Source organism: Oppia nitens, unplaced genomic scaffold (assembly GCF_028296485.1).
Source record: "Oppia nitens isolate AA-2021 unplaced genomic scaffold, nextdenovo-longstitch-racon4-pilon3 scaffold5_pilon_pilon_pilon, whole genome shotgun sequence".
In the NCBI taxonomy this organism is placed as follows: Eukaryota; Metazoa; Arthropoda; class Arachnida; order Sarcoptiformes; family Oppiidae; genus Oppia; species Oppia nitens.
The window spans coordinates 2,656,556-2,677,538 of NW_026533243.1; the positions used below are offsets into that span (position 1 = coordinate 2,656,556).

At 24.2% G+C, this 20,983-nt stretch overlaps 2 protein-coding genes across 2 annotated transcripts; one reads left to right on the forward strand and one right to left on the reverse strand.

Annotated features, from left to right (window-relative positions):
- Window positions 1–618: 618 nt before the first annotated feature.
- Window positions 619–17,650, reverse strand: LOC128961242 (uncharacterized). Its single transcript, XM_054307458.1, has 4 exons — window positions 17,617–17,650; window positions 16,241–16,534; window positions 15,667–16,181; window positions 619–738 (listed from the first exon to the last, which is right to left on the reverse strand). The coding sequence occupies exons 1-4, from the start codon at window positions 17,648–17,650 to the stop codon at window positions 619–621; spliced, it is 963 nt and encodes a 320-aa protein (XP_054163433.1).
- A 317-nt stretch (window positions 17,651–17,967) lies between these two features.
- Window positions 17,968–19,979, forward strand: LOC128961243 (zeta-sarcoglycan-like). Its single transcript, XM_054307459.1, has 5 exons — window positions 17,968–18,225; window positions 18,367–18,468; window positions 19,178–19,388; window positions 19,470–19,666; window positions 19,746–19,979. Exons 1-5 carry the CDS (start codon window positions 17,968–17,970, stop codon window positions 19,977–19,979), a joined length of 1,002 nt encoding a protein of 333 aa, XP_054163434.1.
- The last annotated feature ends 1,004 nt before the right edge of the window (window positions 19,980–20,983 follow it).

Below are 20,983 nucleotides of genomic sequence, written 5' to 3' on the forward strand. Positions count from 1 at the left end.
AAAGGCAGTTATAATAAGTGCTGTGAAATGCAATTTAATGATAGTTAAGAATCAAAGCGTATAAACACATCAATTGTGTTGAGAGAGAGAGAGAGAGTTTGAGAAAATTATTGGCTGAAAATGCTAACAAATTTGAAGGCATTTTTGTTGTATTTTTGATTGAAAAAAGCGACTGAAAAGCACACGTCTTCTTCTTATTTGTTGACTTTTATTTGTTGACAACAATATATGAAAGATAACTAAAGATTGACAATAATAGCTTTGATTGCAAATAATGAACTCATATATTCGTTACTGTTTTAGTTTATTTAACTATTTTAACTGAAATGCCAAAACATTTCTGTTAATTTTGTGTCCACTATATTATTGGTAAGCAATACATTCATTATATAACTTGCAATCACACATACCGTATCATATATATGGTATAATATACTGTACTATACTTGAAATGTTAGTTACAGTGAACAAATAGATACACAAATATAGTGTATATATATAAAGCAAATTGTTGTATAAGTTTATTGTCGATTGTTATGATGATTGGCTTAAACCAGATTTTCAATCAGTGCTGAATTTTTTTGTGAACAAAAACTTTGAGATGAGATTCAATGTAAGCTATGTTTGTGGTCTATATATCTCATGGCTTTGTTTGCCATCACTGCTCTCGTATTCAGCATTTTTGGCCACTATTTGTGTTTCTTTTAGCAGTGAATTGCATTTTAATTCAATACACGTCTGTTACATGATGTTAGTCTACAACTTAAATATATATAAAGTATTGAGAACTCATTGCATATACATATACAGTATAAGACCCTAAATATAATATATATACTGATTTTATTTATAAATACAACATTTCTTTGACTAATAATAAATAAAAACTTTGATAAATAGACTGTTAGTTTTATAATTAATAATTTGTATGTAGACTATTAAAAAATTAAGAAAATAACAAAAAAATTTCTTAGTAAACATTAATTTAGAAAATAATTATATTTGTGGCAATAGTAAAGCACACAAAAGCAATCACACGATGTGAACATATGTTTAATGTTATGTAAGGATTTATTTTTGAATCAACGATTGTGTCGGATATGTGTTTAAGACTCACACAAAGCCATCCCTATAATGCTATTCGTCGGCATATTTGCTAACATATGTTACTAATAGTTGTTTGCATCCAATTCTCTCTCTCTCTCTCTCTCTCTCCATATTTAAGTGATGACATTATTTCTTTCAAAAAGCATCACAAAAGAGTTGATGATAACTGACGTGTGCTAACCATTAGATAGATATATAGATTCAGTGCTAAATCAAACTGACTTATCTGCTGAACCATCGTTAGTCATCAATCGATAGCTGCAATTAATTTTATACTAACTACCAATAATGTTATATTGATTTAAAACAATTAAATTATTAAAGAATATTTTAAATTGTTACTATTGCTTAGTAATGTTTAAAAGGAAATTAATTATTTTATTTTTTAAAATTTAATTTAATTTTAATATAAAAAGTCTAGCATATTATTAAATAGGCAAATGTTAAGTACATAACTTATATTATATTTGATGCATATTTATTAGAACATTAAAATTTTTGTAGTTTTTTATAAAAAAAAAATTTAAAAAGCAATAACATATATTGCAATATTTTCATATATCCAATATTATATGCTATACTATATATCATTTAAAAATAATTCATGTAATATATGCTAAAAATTATATTTTCCGCTCTCATGGACTTATATTCCATTTTTATAGATTCATATCTTATTTCCAGTTATTTTATTTTTTGATTAAATTTTTCAAAAAAACGAGATGTCTTTTTACATTTTATTTTTTAGTTTTGTAGTAAATCTCTGTCTTTGTAATAGTGATGGCTTTTTACAGCATAGTTAGGTGCAAACGACACATACACACAAAATGGGCCTCGGTGGCCGAAAGGCTAAGTTATCGGCTTTCGGGTCCGATAACCCGGATTCGATACCCGGACGGACTATTTAAGCATATTTGTAATTTTAGTGTCAGAAAACAGATAATATTTATACTCTGAACTGTCCACATATATAGTGCTATCCTATCATTATTAGATACTCCTCCAATCCGTTGCACTTTTGACGGTTATGAATGCTATACACAGTAAAACCAATAATCATAGAGAAAAACATAGTCAGGGTTCTCAAAACACCGTGAATACAATCTTTCTGAAAGCGATGGATACAAATCCTAGACACACACACACACACAGAGAGAGAGAGAGAGAGAGAGAGAGAGAGAGAGAGAGAGAGAGAAATGGTTTGATATGAGCGGTGCATTGATGATAGTATGTTGTGATAGATAGAGTCAAATGATTTTGAAAAACATATACTTATTATAGACTGTAAACTAACAAAAAGCTATTTATTTTATGTTTGAATAATAGTTTTGACAGAATATTCTTATTTTACAAAATGGGTTATGACTTTATGATAAATATCACATTTATATCTCGCAATATGTATGAATATATATACAATACAAACATTTGCCTCTTTGACTGTCAATAACATTATATAATATATGGGAAAGTGTTTTTAAAGCATTGCCAAAAAATTCATAGCCCGGGGTTAATATTCAAGCGTAACAATTGCATTATATTATTTATATAAGTCAATTTGATGTTATATTTTATGGCTATTTAATTTTTAAATTCATATCAGTAACATATTTCTATGATACTTATTTTAATATAAATATCATAATTTAGACATAAATAAATAAACAAATTAATTAATATTTTTTGTTTTAGTTGTTGTTGTTGTAATTGCAAAGTATTAAAATTTTTAAATAAACTTTATTTTTATTTTTCAATGTAATTAAACATTTCAACATTTACAACAATAAATAGTGATGCATACCATAAATGAGTAAAACAAATAAATAAAATTATTGTCTAAAATAAACTATCAATTATAGTATTAATAGAGTAATATTTGATAATGTTATGGAATTAATAATTTTGTCTAATATTTGTAAATAATATAAAAGAATAGTTAACACTTAAATATATGTATAAATTATATTTAGAGATCAATATTTGTTTTGGTGTACATTTAATGTGCAAATATTTGAGCTCTTATTTTATGGATTATATAATGTATGAAAAATCCATATTTCAATCTTTTTATATGCTTTTATATATATTCAATGCTTTTTTGTCTGTTAAACAACATTAGAAAATAAGAGAAATATTATTCAATATTTTTACATTTTTGTAATAGACTTAAGTCTAATCAGAATATCTGTTTACTGTTGTGTTATGTGAATAGCAAAGAATATATTCTTTTAAATATATTCTCATTTGCTATCAATTGACGTCAGTTTATATGTATCTATATGTTTGTATATATTATATACTGTATGAGACCAGCATTTTTTTGGTCGTTTATAACCATGTTTTAGGATATGTTATGGTTTTGCAATAATGGAGTGAACATACTGTTTGATAAACGATACAAAACAAACTGCAAAATAGTTTGTCTGATATGACCAGGCTAGATTATTATAATGCATGCAACACATATAATAGTAGTTTATCATTAATGAGTTTTACAATAATGATAAATAAATTTATATTAATTTATATTAAAATTTTACATTTATCTAAAAAGTCTATTGTACAATAATTGTCCAATAAATACAATAAAAAAATAAGTTAAGATTTTAATGCTTGGATATAGTGAACAAATTATATTTATATTTTGATTATATGGTTTGAATGTGAATTAAATAAGTAATTTCTAAATATTATAAACTATTTAATATGTATTTTTTATGTATTCCGTCATTCATTCACACAAACATTTTCATATAATATATTAAATTACATATAAAATATATTTAGTAGTGAAAAACTTTAAAATTTATGGTATATTTGTGATTTAATAATAAAATATGAACTGCTAAAATACATTTTAATTTTATTTGAAAGTTAGTCGTAGACTAAAATATAAACAGACAAATATATTTTGCTGAGTGTATGTAAAAAGTCAAACATTCATTACTTGCGGATTAAATGGAAAAATTCAATTTAAAATATTGGGAAATACATAACTTAGCGGTATATTTATATAATACTGTATATAATGTGTTATTTGTTGAGTCTTTTGAATGTTTGCTATAAAAAGCAGTTTTTCTTTTGAAACAATTGTTTATCCAAAACCCATGAGTGAGAGACAACACAACAACAACTACTGAGAAGTGTGTCCACAAATTGATCAGAAAAAAGACATTTTCAAAATGAAATACAAAAATCAAATCCGGAAGTGTTATTGTCTTTCTTTTGTGTTATTGTATTATATTTATGTATTTTAATAACATTTCAATCTATCTGTGACCCAATTTAGTTTTATATCTTATTTTTTGCCCAATAAATGATATTTACTGCAGTTTTTTATATACATGTTTTGAGTCAAAACAAAATTTGATGTCTTTTTTACTTTCATTCAAGTCATCATCTCTTGAGATGTATTTAGTTCAGAGCTTATAAATGCTTTATAATAAAGAGATATATTATGGTTTACAATATAATAATTATTTTTAAATAAAATAATATATACAATTTATTTTATATTATACTTAATTGTATAATAATAATTAAATAAACAGTAAATTTGTACATTACTTAAGTTAATAAAATATAATAAAAATTATTTTTAAAATCATTTTTTGTTATATTACTCTAAGTTTATTAGTTTACTAAAAATATATCAATATATTTTAGATAATTATGTAATTAATGATAATGGCTTTCGATATATACCAACAAATGCTGGATGAGATGCCAATAAAGTCTGATTTTATTTTATTATAAATAAAATAAGGATTATTAAATTTATTAATTCATGTCATTAATATGATATTCAATATTAAATTCAATGTAAATAATTTTTAACTTACGGTAAGGTTATAATACTATACTATCTCAGATTATGCTAATTATAAGTCAAAATAACATTAAATCAATTGTAATGATTATGATTTTCTGCATTTCACTGACACTTACATCAAATACAGTATATTACATATTAGAAAATGTAATGTGTGTTAAAAAAACATAATAACAAGCCATCAAATGCATTGTCAGTAAAATAGATATAAAAGTTAGTGGTTTATAAAAACACAAATATAATATAAAATGTATGTCTAAAACCTTTTGTTCCCAAACTTTACTTCAAAGAACTCTTAAAAACATCGCTTAAATGATTTACCAATTTATGCATCACTTACTCTTAGATATTCACATACAAGATATATATATATATATATATATATATATATATATATATATAGAGAGAGAGAGAGAGGTGGAGATGAAATGGATTCAACTTATTATTTGCTTAATGACAGCACATATCTGCCGAGACATTGAGACCAGAGGGATAGGGAGAGTAAAGGACAGGGAGGTAAATGAAAATCAATCAGATTTAAGTGTTTTTACGGAAGTATAAGTAATGTAAATATCGATTGAATGCATAATTCTGTCAAATGAATAATCCATTCTTTCATTTCAATCAATTACTTCTATTTAGTCTAAAATGTCATTTAATTTACTCTATTTTGTACTACATTTACGTACATTTGTTTCATCAACTTTTTTTGTTTAAAGTCGGATAAACAAAAACATTAAAATGCAAATAATTATTTATTTATTTTTATTTATTATTCAGTTAAATCAATCTAAATAATGATATATTTCACTAATAATCATTGATATCATATCACAATACAATAATTTTTTCAAAATTTGACATTTGATTGAAAATTTATTAAAAATGACTCTCTCTCTCTCTCTCTCTCTCTCTCTCTCTAAGTATTATCTAATATTTAATCGATTAAATGAATAAATGTCTCAATTGATAGTAATGTTTCGCAAACAACAACTGTACTCCCATTGTTGTAATTATCTATCACTGCTTAAAGGCATTACACTTCTTATATTATTTGATAAAATAAAACACAAAATACAATGTGTAAGACATAACAAAATACAACTAAAACACACATTTCATTGCCATTAAATTAAATTAATTAGTTTTTACATTGACTTATCTCTTACAGTTAAGTCTTACAAACTTTTATTTGACTATTAAAGTCAAATATATATGTGATATCCTATTGAGTCTCATAGTTATCAATTGTTTACCATATTTTAAATTTATGATATTTTACAAAATACATTGTAATGTAAACACTATCAATGGATTAATAATTAATTGTGTCACAATTGTCACATGTGTTTGACAAATTTATTTTTAATTAAGTTATTTTTTAATTTTTATAATATTATAAATTATCTTTTATAAACTTTAATAACTTCAATTATTATGTAAATAAAAACTAAAACAATCGATTTATTAATGTAAAATATACTGTATTTTAAATTAAAAATAATATTGTCATAATGTAAATATGAAATATAATATTATTATCAGTCAATTATTTATTATGGGACTTAACTCTATTAACGATTTTGTCATAATTTAAACTTTAAATAAATTATATTTTGTGATACGATACCTCATATTCATGTATTATCTATAATATCATATATTACAAGTACAGTATTATAAGCTAATATACATATTATATAACCGGTTAAACAAAGTTGACTGTTATTGTGGTAACATTTGCACAGAATTTATAATACAATATAATACTATATTTTAGTAATAATGTGTGTGTGTGTGTGTGTGTGTGTGTGTGTGTGTGTGTGTGTGAGTGTTAGTAAGAAAGAGTATTATACATCATTGGATGATATAATTAATCATTTGAGACAAACTACTATATAAAATGTCATTTTATTTTTTAGTTTTAAATATTATATTATTTTATACAATACTATATATATATATATATATATATATTGTGAGGCAAAAATGTGATACAATGTGTTCTACGGTATTATATGATATAATATGAAAAACTATACTAAATATAATGTTATTTAATGTATTCACGAGTCAAGGAAAAGGATGAGAATTTTGAGACCTTTTAAATAAAGAAATTGGTTGTCATTTGCATTAATTTATATGTCTTTCAAGTTTTAGTCAACCAAAATATTTTATAAAATAAGTTGTGTTAAACTTATCTATAATTTTTAAACTTTATTTTTCTATGCATCAGATTTATGTTATATTATTGGTTAATCAATTTTGATTATTATATATATATATAATAACAAAATTTTAAATATTTTATTTGAAGTTTTTTAAAATTTAATAATTAAACTATAAAAAATAATAAATAATAAATAATTTAAAACAACAAGTATTGAAAAATCCAAAGTGTAATCATATTAAAAAATTGAACTTTTTTGCTGTTTTGTAGACTTTTAAAAAATAATAATAAATCAATTGCGTGAACACATTATTATTTAATGTTTGCTAGCATTATATTAAAAAATAATTTTTAATAATACATTATAAGACACCAAACTAGTAGTTACTTTAACAACATTTGATTTCTCTATCGTAATGCCGTTTATTTTTTTTATATTATAAACACACATTCAACAAAATTGCTCGATATAATAATAATAATTTTATTTAGTATTAAATTAGTTTTACATTAGTTTATTAAAAAAATATTGCTTTAATTGATTTTTAAAATAAATTTTATTGATAGAAAAATAATAAATGTTGAAATATTGTTTAAGTATCAAAATACAATAAACTTGTTGCCTAACATTATTATCACATTTGAACAATTGAGATGCATATATGGTTATAAATTGACATTTTGTATTGTACTGAATATTCATTTTTTAAAACAGACAATAAATAAATAAATAATTGATTTTGAAATTTACTGTCAGGTTTTAATGAAATTATTTTATAACTTTGTTGATACATATGAGTACTAATTCGACATAACTATAATGTATTGTACAAAAGCACTGGCGGTTTATAACAAATAGAATTAAATATAAGGCAATAATTATATAATATAAACATTTTGTGTGTTTAGAGTTAGACAACTGAGAGACCGACCGTTTCCTCTCTCTCTCTCTCTCTCTCTCTCTCTCTCTCTCTCTCTCTCTCTCTCTCTCTCTCTCTCTCTCTCTCTCTCTCTCTCTCTCTCTCTCTCTCTCTCTCTCTCTCTCTCTCTCTCTCTCTCTCTCTCTCTCTCTCTCTCTCTCTCTGAATAATAATAATAATACCACATAAATAGTAATACATTACATGTTAACTCATAAATTATATGAACTCATCATTCATTATATATTGGTTTAGGAACTGGCATTTAGTCGGTGAATGTGTGTTCCTATTAGTGATATACAGTATAAATGGTATAAAAGGCTAATAATAATAGCATTTGTTTTTCATTGACTTTTCTCTCTTATGAAAGACTTATGAAATTGTCATAAACATGAAAATCCTATTAGTTTTCAAAACATTTTTGTAAAAAGAGTTGAGAAATAATAGTAACATTGATGCAAACTATAATAGACTTAAAATAAGCAATAATAATATAAAATGATATGTTTTACAATAAATTTTTACAATCAACACAACAACTATCTCGAGTATTGAGATCTGAACTTTTATTACTCAAAATATAATACAGTATACAATATCTAAACTTTTTATTGTAAAACTTTATAAATAAAAAAAACAAAATATTTATTCAAATACTAGAAAAAAATAGAAACACAACAAAAAATTGGATGAAATATTATGTATAAAATAGCATTTTTCAGTTTTCAATGTTATTGCAAAAAGAGATAGATATATAAACTTAAGTGAGAAATAGTAAGAATAATAGTGAGTGTATTGTATGTAAAAAACAGTTTGCAAATCAAAATAAATTGATGCATACGTTTGAATAGGCTATGGATCACCAGCTATGGCACTACTAAACAATTGTCTATATGTGCACATATACTGTATTTATATTGATGGTTAAGGTACTGGTGTGTGCTCTGGTATGTTATGCACCGGTCAATAATATGAGATGAATGGACACCAATGTCTTCAATACACGCTATTATTGGATTTGTATTCAAAGACGCGTTCATCCATTTACTGATACTGTATATCATCCCAGGTTTGAATCATATTACACGCCATACATATAGTATAGCATATATGTTGGCACTGGTAGCTAAAGTTTTAGTCCTATCTCATACTTTACATCTCTCTCTCTCTCTCTCTCTCTCTCTCTCTCTCTCTCTCTCTCTCTCTCTCTCTCTCTCTCTCTCTCTCTCTCTCTCTCTCTCTCTCTCATTGGTAATAAAGATTGATTGCCAGATGAGAATAGCATACATAGATAGACATAAGTTATATAATATTATACAGAATATATGAAACTAAGCTCAGATATCTATATGTATGTCCACAAAGCATACTCAACCTATAAGATACAATGGTTATGACTGGTGAATAAGTGATGGCCAAAATATTGCCGACTTAAATCTCAATGAATATTATGGCTTACTATATGTCAATTTATACTGTAGTTTATTACATAATTTTTTTATCCAATTTTGACTACATATGTGACCCATTAAATAACAAACTTATAATTTATATAATAAAAGCCTTAGTCATCAAATAATTATAAGTTACACAAACTTTTTAACTTATTTAATGTTAGTTTACTATTATATACAGTAGACAATGTCTATTAGACATACAGTTTACTATAATATGAATTAATGTCTGATATATTTTCAGAGATTAAAGTATTATATGCGATACAATCAAATTACGGTATATATATTCTGGGATTATAAATCAGTAAAATAATAATTGTGGTAATTGTACTAAACGTGTTAAAAATATTATAAAGTATTATTGAATACACGTCTAATTGCTTAATTGTAAAAATCATTATTTAGTCAATTTTTAATATAAGAAATATATAATTATTAATGATTTATTGTTTTTATAAAATTGTTATTAATATTAAAACAAGAGATTTAAATTGATCATTCAATAACTTTAGTTAGTTTTTGTTTAATTTAGATGTAAAATAATTAATATGTTTTAAATTTTATTGACATCTGTTTAATAGTAACACTATATTCATATCATATCATACACTATGGCTTCACTGACTGTATTAGAGGTTATGACCAAAACCTTTTGCAGAACTGAAACGAAACCGAAAATCAGTAAATCGACAGAAACTGAACCGAAAACTGATAGTGAAGTTAAGTAAAAGTTAAAATTCAAATTAAAGATAGAGTTTAGTAAATAATATACTATTTTATAATTAAATGTAATCTAATATTAATTATGAATACATAGAAAATTGTTTTAATTAGAGAATTATACTTATAATATGTATATTTTTTATGTTAACTTATGTTTGAAAACTTTTTCTAAAAAAACAAAACTGACTTAAAATCCAATATCGACTCTAAACTCGAAATCAACTCTATAAACAAAAATATAATTTAAAATAGCTTTTAACATAATTAATAATTAATTAAACATATTAACAATTATTATAACAAATTATTAATTAAATAAAAATATTTAGTTAATGTTACAAATTATTATATTAAATACAATAAATACAAGTTTTAACTTTACTTCAATTGTTATATTAATAATTATATTACATTATATACTAAATTTCTGATAAAATCCAGTGATATTTTTGTTGATTCTAAAGACGTTAAATATTAAAATATAAATCATTTAATTTTTCATACATTAATTAATTTTCATTATTTATAATAACGTATTTTTTATTTTAATTAATATATCATTAATTTTACAACAACAAAAATATATTTCATGGGATATGTCAATATTATAACTAGAGTTATGCATCTTCGGGAGTTTAAATGGCCAAAATCGGTCGGGAAATCGGGAGCAAAAAATGACAAAATCGGGAAATTAAATTTAGTTTTTTCTTATAGTGCTAATAATAAATAGTTTATATGTCATAAAATCGGTTATATTTGTTAAAAATAATTAATTTTCAGTTTTTAATTGATTAATTGATTATAAAAATACATTTAGTTTTAGTTTATAAACTAAATTTTGTTTTACACATTGTAAAAAATACATTAATTGAGTACAGTATTACAGTCAGGGTTTTAAATGTGGCAGGCATAAACAATAGATGCCAATTTTGCCAAATGCCTGCCCTACCTCTGCAATTCCCTGGGCATCTATTTTCAGGTGGTGACACCTATTACTATGATTTTATATTATTTATTTATTTATAAAACATTGTTTTATCTATATATTTGTTTTGTATACATTTAATTAAAAGGTAATATCATAGGAAATAAGTATATTAATTGTAAATTTAATTAACACGCTAAAAAAGTAAATTACATTATTTTTATAAATACAGTTGCTTTTTAGCAATTTAATGTGACAGGCAAATAAAATAGATGCCCAAAATGCCAGGCATTTATGGCATCTATTTGGGCATTGCCAGGGCAGGCATTTATTTACTTAAAACCCTGATTATAGTACATATGTTTACAATACATACAAAACTACAACAAAAATTATTTTTATAGCAAAATATTGTTCAAATTGTGTTTTTTCTTATAGATATCGTCCCATTCATTGATATTGAGTTAATATTGTATTCAATATGTATTTATATGTTATATCAATCAATATTTAGCGAATTTCTGGAAAAAAACACTTAAATACTGTTTTTCGCGATTTTCTCAAAAACACCAAAAATCGTGAAAAACAATACATTAGACATTGTAGACATTAATTTCATGTAAAATGTTGCCATATTTCTGGAAATATTAAATTTCCGACGATTTAATAAATAATAATGTTTCGGGAATTCCCGAAAGGTACCTAACTCTAGTTATAACATACTTATAAATTATTAAGCATTAATAAAAATATACTATAATATTCAATATTTTAAAATTAGTAGTTATAGTCTACAGTTTGTAATGAAGATATTTATTAATAAAGTAATAACTTTTGTAATGAAATTTCAACAAATTGTTTGCTCATATTTATTCAATTGATGACTAATCAGATTTTGTTGATGAACTGGTATATAAAGAAAAGTTAATTCACTATTTGATTGTAATGTCTAACTGTTCACTAATCTGGAGATAAATTTGATAAGTAATTCACTGGAGTGTCGACACATCCGTCTCTAACTTTTTATTGTCAATAATATCTCGAGACAAATATTTTCTGCATCTTATATGACATTTGCACTCAAAAAACTTCATTATTAATAGTTGCCGTATATTACTCTACATTTATATTATACATGTTATACCATTTACATCAGCTTTAAGCTGTTAAAGGGGTAGAATAGGGGCAAAAGGTATGTTACACCCCCAGATACATGATGCCCACCCCTTGAGACCAATATTTGACAATTAAAAGAAGTGCTCTAAAAATGCAAAAAAAATTGTGTAATATTTAATAAATTTTGTTTCTAAATAACGACATCAAACACATTGAATTTAATATCGATAAAAACTTTTAACAAATGTCAGCTAATATTAAGGTAAACTACTGTATAACTTGAGGGTATATATGCGACAGTTTTTTTCTCATTATTTGTACTCAAATAATGTTTTTTATGCAAATGAATTCAATTTATTAAAGACAATACTATTATTGAATAAAATGAAAGACCAAATTAATTAATTAGTTTCTCTATTCCGTGTTAATTGAATTGAATACAAATTTAATTAAATGGTATTAATTTCTTTTGTGGTATATTTTTCTGATTAACTATTTTTACTATAACTTTAGTAATGATTTATAGAGTCATTGCACTAAAATAATACTGTATTATATATTATAAGTAATAAGTTATGACTGAGAATCGTTGATGTCTTAAGTAGGATATAGTAGTCTTAGTTATATATATATATACTTTCCACAGCTTTATACTAATGTATATACTGTACGTAGTATTAGTAATATATATTACAAATAGGTATATAAAATGATACTGTAGTTAGAAATAAAGTAAAATTGAAATATAAAGAGGAAAGACATCATTTTGAATGTAGTAAAAGATTCAATAAATATTAACAATGAGTGACCACTAGTAGAGAGTTAGACAACAATTTCCTGATTTGTGTCCACTCTCTTCACTGATTTTCCGCAATTAAAGTCAGTCACTATTGTCGAGTGAAACCATGAAAGCAGACATTTATTAAAAAGGGTCGGCTATTGAAGCTATTCTCTGAGGATTAATAGACTCATAGAAATACATCAATTGATTATATGATCAAAYCTAAGATGTTGTCGGTATTAAACTCGGAAACCGAAGTCTATTTTAGGAACCAAACCGAAACTCAATGGAGTTTAGATCGCATTGATTACAACTGCAATATTGATTCAATTTTTAGATCAGATTATATTAGTAAATAGTTTTTCAATTTTTTGATTATAAATTTATAGAAAACCAATAGAGAATTTTGTTAAATAGTTTTGTCAGAACATACTTATAAAAATGCATTTAATTTTTTTATTTGCCTCAACTGTTTATTTAACTCACTCACTCACTCACTCACTCACTCACTCACACACACACACACACACACACACACACACACACACACACACATACATTACATACATACACACAYACATACATACATACATACATACATACATACATACATACATACATACATACATACATACATACATACATACATACATACATACATACATACATACACACACACATACATACATACATACATACATACATACATACATACATACATACATACATACATACATACATACATACATACATACATACATACATACATACATACATACATACATACATACATACATACATACATACATACATACATACATACATACATACATACATACATACATACATACATACATACATACATACATACATACATACATACATACATACATACATACATACATACATACATACATACATACATACATACATACATACATACATACATACATACATACATACATACATACATACATACATACATACATACATACATACATACATACATACATACATACATACATACATACATACATACATACATACATACATACATACATACATACATACATACATACATACATACATACATACATACATACATACATACATACATACATACATACATACATACATACATACATACATACATACATACATACATACATACATACATACATACATACATACATACATACATACATACATACATACATACATACATACATACATACATACATACATACATACATACATACACATACATACATACATACATACATACATACATACATACATACATACATACATACTTACATACATACATACATACATACATACATACATACATACATACATACATACATACATACATACATACATACAAAAGTACATTTATTGTATTTAATGGGCATAAAATAATATTTGATTATTACTGCAGATAATGAATTTGTGTAATAATTAGATAATATTTTTATTTAATAATAAAAATTATTTWAAAATAAGTGAATTTAAATGAATATTTTAGATTTAAATAAAATAAAATATATAAAATAGCTTGTATAATTACATAAAACTGTTTTTTAGTTATTGTTTATAACACTCTGTCATAGATAATAATAAAATTTATAAATTTAATATTTAAATAAAAAAGTTTTTGATAAATTGAGTGCAACTTTTATTGTATTCAATTTAGGAATAATTGGTGAATAGTAACGAAAACAAGAYAACTAATTAACTAAAATTAGATACCGTTTCTCTATAAGTGTTATGATGTGCTCTACGAAAAACAAGACAAAAAGCTCATACCATTGGATGGTTAGTACTGAACAACACAATCAAAATTGAAAGCTAATTGTCTGTTCAGATGAATACATGCACTCAAATCAAACATTCAATTGCTGTCATAAATCGACATCACTTATAGCATCCGTTGCTTTGACTACAAAACTTATAGTTAATTTGGTTGCACTTTATTACTGTTTCAAACAATTGGTGCCCAAATTTAATGTCCATTTATAGCATTTATGTGTTAATAACAACAAAATTTATTAACTTCAGTAATGGCTTCTCTAATATAAATTTAATTACAATTATAGATAACAAATATTATTTTATGTCAAATAAAATTATTCAATACATGAATTTTTGGATATTTTATTCATACAAATTTTATTTCGGCTCTAAAATTACTTAAACTTACAAATCATAACTACAGTAATTTTGTTATCAATTCTCTACTTTAATTCAAAATTTAAATAAATATCTATAAAATAATATACTGTATACATAAAATATATAATAAAATACAATAAAAGATAACTTTTAGTTTTTATTAAATAATTATTTATAATAAAATAAATTGTTTTTTATAAATTTAATTTAAAAAACAAAAATACATACATTTATTAATATACGTATTAATACATTTTTTGACTAAAATTTCGATTGCAATTAATTAGTAATATTTAGAATATATTTAATAAACATTATTTTATATTCATTAAAATAGTTATATAAATGATATTATACTTCAAATATCAAAATAATAATCAAAAAGTTTAAATATGAAATGTCTTTCATCTGATCTTTTGTTGAATTGATTTGCGGCCAAAATATTGAACTCTTGTATAACTTCGACAATATTGAGTGAACAGTCGTCATAAATGTCATCGCAGTCAACACTAACATCTCTTCCGTGTTTTGCAGGCTTTAGATAATTAGATAATACTTCTGATTCATTATTATCAAGACTTTTGTGTGGAAATATTGAGCGAAAAAGTCGTCCCAAATATCCATACTTTTTGAGTCTTTTATGTGAATCACAAACAGACCATTTGATACATTCCTCGAGTCTTTTGCCCGGAAAATGTGGCAAATCTTTAATCGATTCGTGCATTGAATGTATAATATTAGTCGACAAAAGTGAGAACTGCTTCTCCAGTGTTTTGAATACTGATTTGCGTTGTTTTGGGTTTAGCTTTTGGCCGAAGACGTGCTCTGAGAAGTCATCCATTTGTTGATTAACAAAGTTATTCATAGACTCGATGTCCAGCGCTCTCTCAAAACTGCGCCGACTTTCGGGAAATATTATCGGAGCAAATAAAGCAATGCCGCCTAATATCATACCCGATAGGATTATAGATGAGCCTTAAAATTATCAAATTTATTATCAATTAATATATTTATATAATTGATGTCTATATTACCGATATTAAGTGTAGACGACGATCCAGGACCGGGTGAGTGTACGCCCCGACCTCTTCCCGGTAAAGTCACTGTGAATAACGGTATATTCAATGCAAATGACGAGTTATAATATCTGTCGACATAAATGGAGTCTTTATATTCCTTATATAAATTCAACGCTTCTTCATCATTACGACCCGTGAATTCATTTAATCTACCGGTGCTTTGACTTTGTTGGGGACTAACTGTATATTCATACTCATAGATACTCTTGACTCGAGTTATTGATGGACTTTGGTTTTCATGTTTAGCCACTGTTTGTAACAAACATATACTTATTAGAAAAGTATTTAAAATTATTATTGCTTTAAATCTTTTAATAAACATTTAAATTAACTATTTAATTACAATTAATATTAAATAAAATAAACTACAAATTAATTTATTATTTTATTCAAATTACAATCATCTAAAAATACATTAATATAAAATTTAAAATAATATGTAGTACATAGTGTATTATGTACTACAGTATGATGTATTAGTTTCAGTAAACTAAATATCAATATAAGATTAAAATGATTTATAAGTCATTAACCTTTAATACTGTATTTTAGTTATAGTTAGCTTATATATTGCTTACAATTTAAAATCATTAGGATTAGTATTTTAATAAATTCTAATTTTTATTTATTTACATTTCTTTGCAATTTGAATACACATACTTTTTATTTTCAGGTATAAAATGCTATACAATATACTGTACATAATATACATATAATAAATTATTTTGACAATGCTTTAGCTTATACTGTTTAAGTTATAAACCAATAAATAACTGAATAATTTAATAATTTGATTTAAAATTTTCACTAAATGTATTGTTATTTTGTAAAAAAAAATCTTGTGAAAATAAGAGAGAGAGAAAAAAAGAGAGAAAGAGAGAGAGAGAAAGAGAAAGAAAGAGAGATTAATGACAACAAACACGCAAACTATTGTTCAGTCTTAAAGAATTTGTTAAAAAACAATAGAAAAAAGTTTAATCAGACGATAAGCTTTATCTAAGTGACCAAATGATGAAACAATTCTTCAACAATTTATCCAATTCTTTCAGATATGTTTTAGACTAATATATAGAGATTTGATTAACAATTAAATTAAAATATACTAAAAAATTATTATATAGTCTTCAATCTAACTCTAATTTATTATTAAAATTGTTATTATAAAACTTACTTTTAAGTGTAGGTAATACACATGTATTATTACTAGGTATAGATGAAAAGTAATTAAACCTAATTTAACCTAAACGTGATCTAACTTATGATAGTTTGCGCATATTTTTATAAAAAGCGCTATTTTCTTAAGTCGTCCTAAACTTGGAATTAATCCAAACTTTCACCAAAATAGTCACTCATTTGTATAGACATTGACTTCAATCTATAGAAATGTCTTCCAATTGATGTATAATTACATTGAAATTTAAATAATAGATTAAATAATTGAATTGTGATTAATTGGAAACAAATGAGCAAGGTTGCCAAAAATTGTTTACTCAATTATCACAAATTCCTATAGTTTTAAATTAATTAATTTGATAATAATATTGTATTAATTTGTTTAAAAAAAATATTTTTATAATAATAGAAAATTATTTTATATTAAGTATAAATTATAACTAAATTTATATAATTTTTATAATTAAATTTTATATAACTTATATAAATCTAGAGATTCAAGTGAAGTGATGGCAAAATCGAGAAAGAAAAGTATTTTGAGACAAACTCCTGACCAAACAGAGCCGATACCGACAACACATAATTACTGGCATTGTATGACTTCCACTAATAGGGAACCGTTATATAGTGAACCACATGAATGCAAGATCGGTATCTATGGTTGGCGTAAAAAGTTTCTCTATATCTTAATCATAATAATAGCAGCACTGGTAGTGTTGAACGCGGCTCTCACACTATGGATAGTCTCAGTACTCAATTTCTCTATGGTATTGATCCCTTTCCCTGGTTGTCATGTATTTTGACAATTAATAAATTTGATAAATTAATTATTCACATAAAATTTATATAAGTATATTAATGTTTTCTATGTTATAATATTTTAATATTATATTATATATGTTTTGTAGTACGGTTTAGCAAATATGAGGATAGACTCGGATGGACTGACTCTTAATGGTAATGCCTTTATTGACGACCATTTATTTGCCACAACAATCAGCTCAAGAAAGGTATTTAAGAAATTTTTGCAAATCTTAAAGATAATATGAAACTTAATTAAAGTTTTATCGTATTATCACAAACATTATTAATGACTATTTGTAATTATAATATTAATGTGTATAGTAATTAAAGAAAATATAAATTTATTTATTAATTAATAAAGAGTAAAACTATTATTTTATTAACTCATTTACTTTTAGTTTTCTAAATTAAATTAGAAAACTATTAATATACAGATATTATTTTTTATTTAAAGAATTGTTTTCATAATTAAATGCAATTTTTTTAATTTTTTTAATAAGTAAAATATATATTATTACTTACACTATACATTTGTGTCGATAAATTAAAAAGAAGTTATATTTTTTGAAATTAGTATAAAACTATTTAAAATTTAAATGATTAACAAAATATACAGTTTGATCTAGGTACTCTAATTTTGTTAATTTTATTGATTCGATGAATAATTAGTAATACATAATATTTTAAAGGATGAAAATTTTGATGACATTAATCTAAAGTTAACCTTAAATTCATAATTCAGTGAAATATTTATCAAATAATTATAATACTGTTATAATAAGTTTATAAACAATTCATTTTTTAACTTTATATTTTATATACTATCTATTATAATAATAATTATTATTAAAGCTTATTTGATTGAAATTTAAGATAGTTGAAGTTTTTTTTTAAAAATAATAATTGTTAAAATAGGGTCAAACATTACGTATACTATCAGATGATAATTTGACTTTGATTTCCCGAAACGATATGAGTGGACAAATGGGTAATAAGCTGTCACTCGGAAACTCTGTGGTTGGGGTGACTGCCAATGATTTCCGTATAAATGGTAGAGACAGACGATTGTTGTTTGCTGTCGATGAACATAAAGTGACGATTGCTACGGACACTCTTAAAGTGGACAGTATGTCATCAATAATTACATTAATAAATAGCTTATAATACAATTTCATACAACAAATCTATCAATTTTATTATAAATTAGATTTAAGTGGATTACGATTCTCTCGATCCATACAAACACCGTTAATCCAATCGACAGGTCATTCAAATCTTCGACTCATAGCACCGGAACGTCGGGCCAGTATTGTAGCGCCAATTAGTATAGCACTAGAGTCCAGACTCGGCGACGTGTCAGCCATTAGTCTTAAAGATTTGAAATTTAAATCAAATGAAGGAAAGGTATGAAAAAACAGCAATCAATGCGATACGGATACTGAAGAGTTTTTTATAATTATATTTTTCTAAATTTTAATGTCAGATAACATTTGAAGCAAATAATATACAACTCAGGAATCTGGAGCCAACTATACCAACCACTTCAACGTCATCATCAATACCTCAATCACATATCATTTACCCCAATGTTCCCGTATATCAACTGTGTGTCTGTGCGGACAGCGGTAAGATTTTTATTGCACCATCAGATCAAGTATGTGAGGCCAACGAAACCATTTGTGGTCCGAGATATACAACACAAACATTAAACACTTAATTTTGAAATCAGAATTATATTAAATTAATTTCATTTTTTCTCATAAATATGTAAAATATATGTTTATATTAATTATTTAAGCATTTATCAAATTATGTATTAGACGTGTTATCTTTGTTTAACGGTTTTATAGACATAGTTTTATTAATAATATTGTATTAGTAGTAAATCACTACCACTTCTTTCATCAATTATTGAATATTTTTAATTGTAATCTTTTTTTTCAAATAATTTTTATCAATATTTCTTAATATTGTTTAACTGAAACTATGTCTATATAATAGCTATCAATTGTAAATAAAGGAAATATTAAGTAACTTATTTGTCAAATAACCTTGTTTACATTTTATTGATAATCACTTAGTAGTTAATTACAATTACAACAAGTTTCTAATAGTAACCAAATAATAATAATTGGTTTATACAGTACTAACAAATAAAAGTCGTTAATAAAAACTTGTTTCTAATTTGTGTTTGAATTGAAACTTTTTAATTTAGTTGTTTATTAATTATTTATATTAATATAATATAAATAAATTAGTATATAATTTAAATGAAGTAATTTGTTTACTTAAATCATTTTATTAATTCACACCATTGTTTTGGTAAGTATTTCCCAACATTTTAATGTAATATTAATTAATATTAGCTTTTACTATAAAAATTAATTAAAACAATTATAAATTATATGTATAGTTATAACTTACTATAAAGTAAATGCTAATTTCCTAATAGATTATCAAACACTTAATTTACCATGCTATTATACTGTACATTAATCTAACATGATAGATTATTAATAAAGTAGACTAAATGTTGCAACATTATAAATGATGATTGGTCAAAAATATAGACATTTAAATATAATGTATGATGTCACTTTTATGCTAATTACAGTGTTGATTGACAAATTGAACTGGTCACACTAGTCTCAATATGACCTTTGACCTTGCACAATCATTATAATAATTGTCAACACTGTTGCATCATTTAGTAAGCATTTA

Excerpts from the sequence above, each read along its gene's own strand:
- LOC128961242 (XM_054307458.1), bottom strand. The coding sequence starts at position 17,650 with ATGTCTATACAAATGAGTGACTATTTTGGTGAAA. Across the intron at positions 16,182-16,240 it reads GTCGTCTACACTTAATATCG|GCTCATCTATAATCCTATCG; the intron begins GTAATATAGACA and ends GATAATTTTAAG. Across the intron at positions 739-15,666 it reads GTTCACTCAATATTGTCGAA|ACGTGTATTGAATTAAAATG; the intron begins GTTATACAAGAG and ends ATCATGTAACAG.
- LOC128961243 (XM_054307459.1), top strand. The coding sequence starts at position 17,968 with ATGGCAAAATCGAGAAAGAAAAGTATTTTGAGACAAACTCCTGACCAA. Across the intron at positions 18,226-18,366 it reads CAGTACTCAATTTCTCTATG|TACGGTTTAGCAAATATGAG; the intron begins GTATTGATCCCT and ends TATGTTTTGTAG. Across the intron at positions 19,389-19,469 it reads GGACACTCTTAAAGTGGACA|ATTTAAGTGGATTACGATTC; the intron begins GTATGTCATCAA and ends ATTATAAATTAG.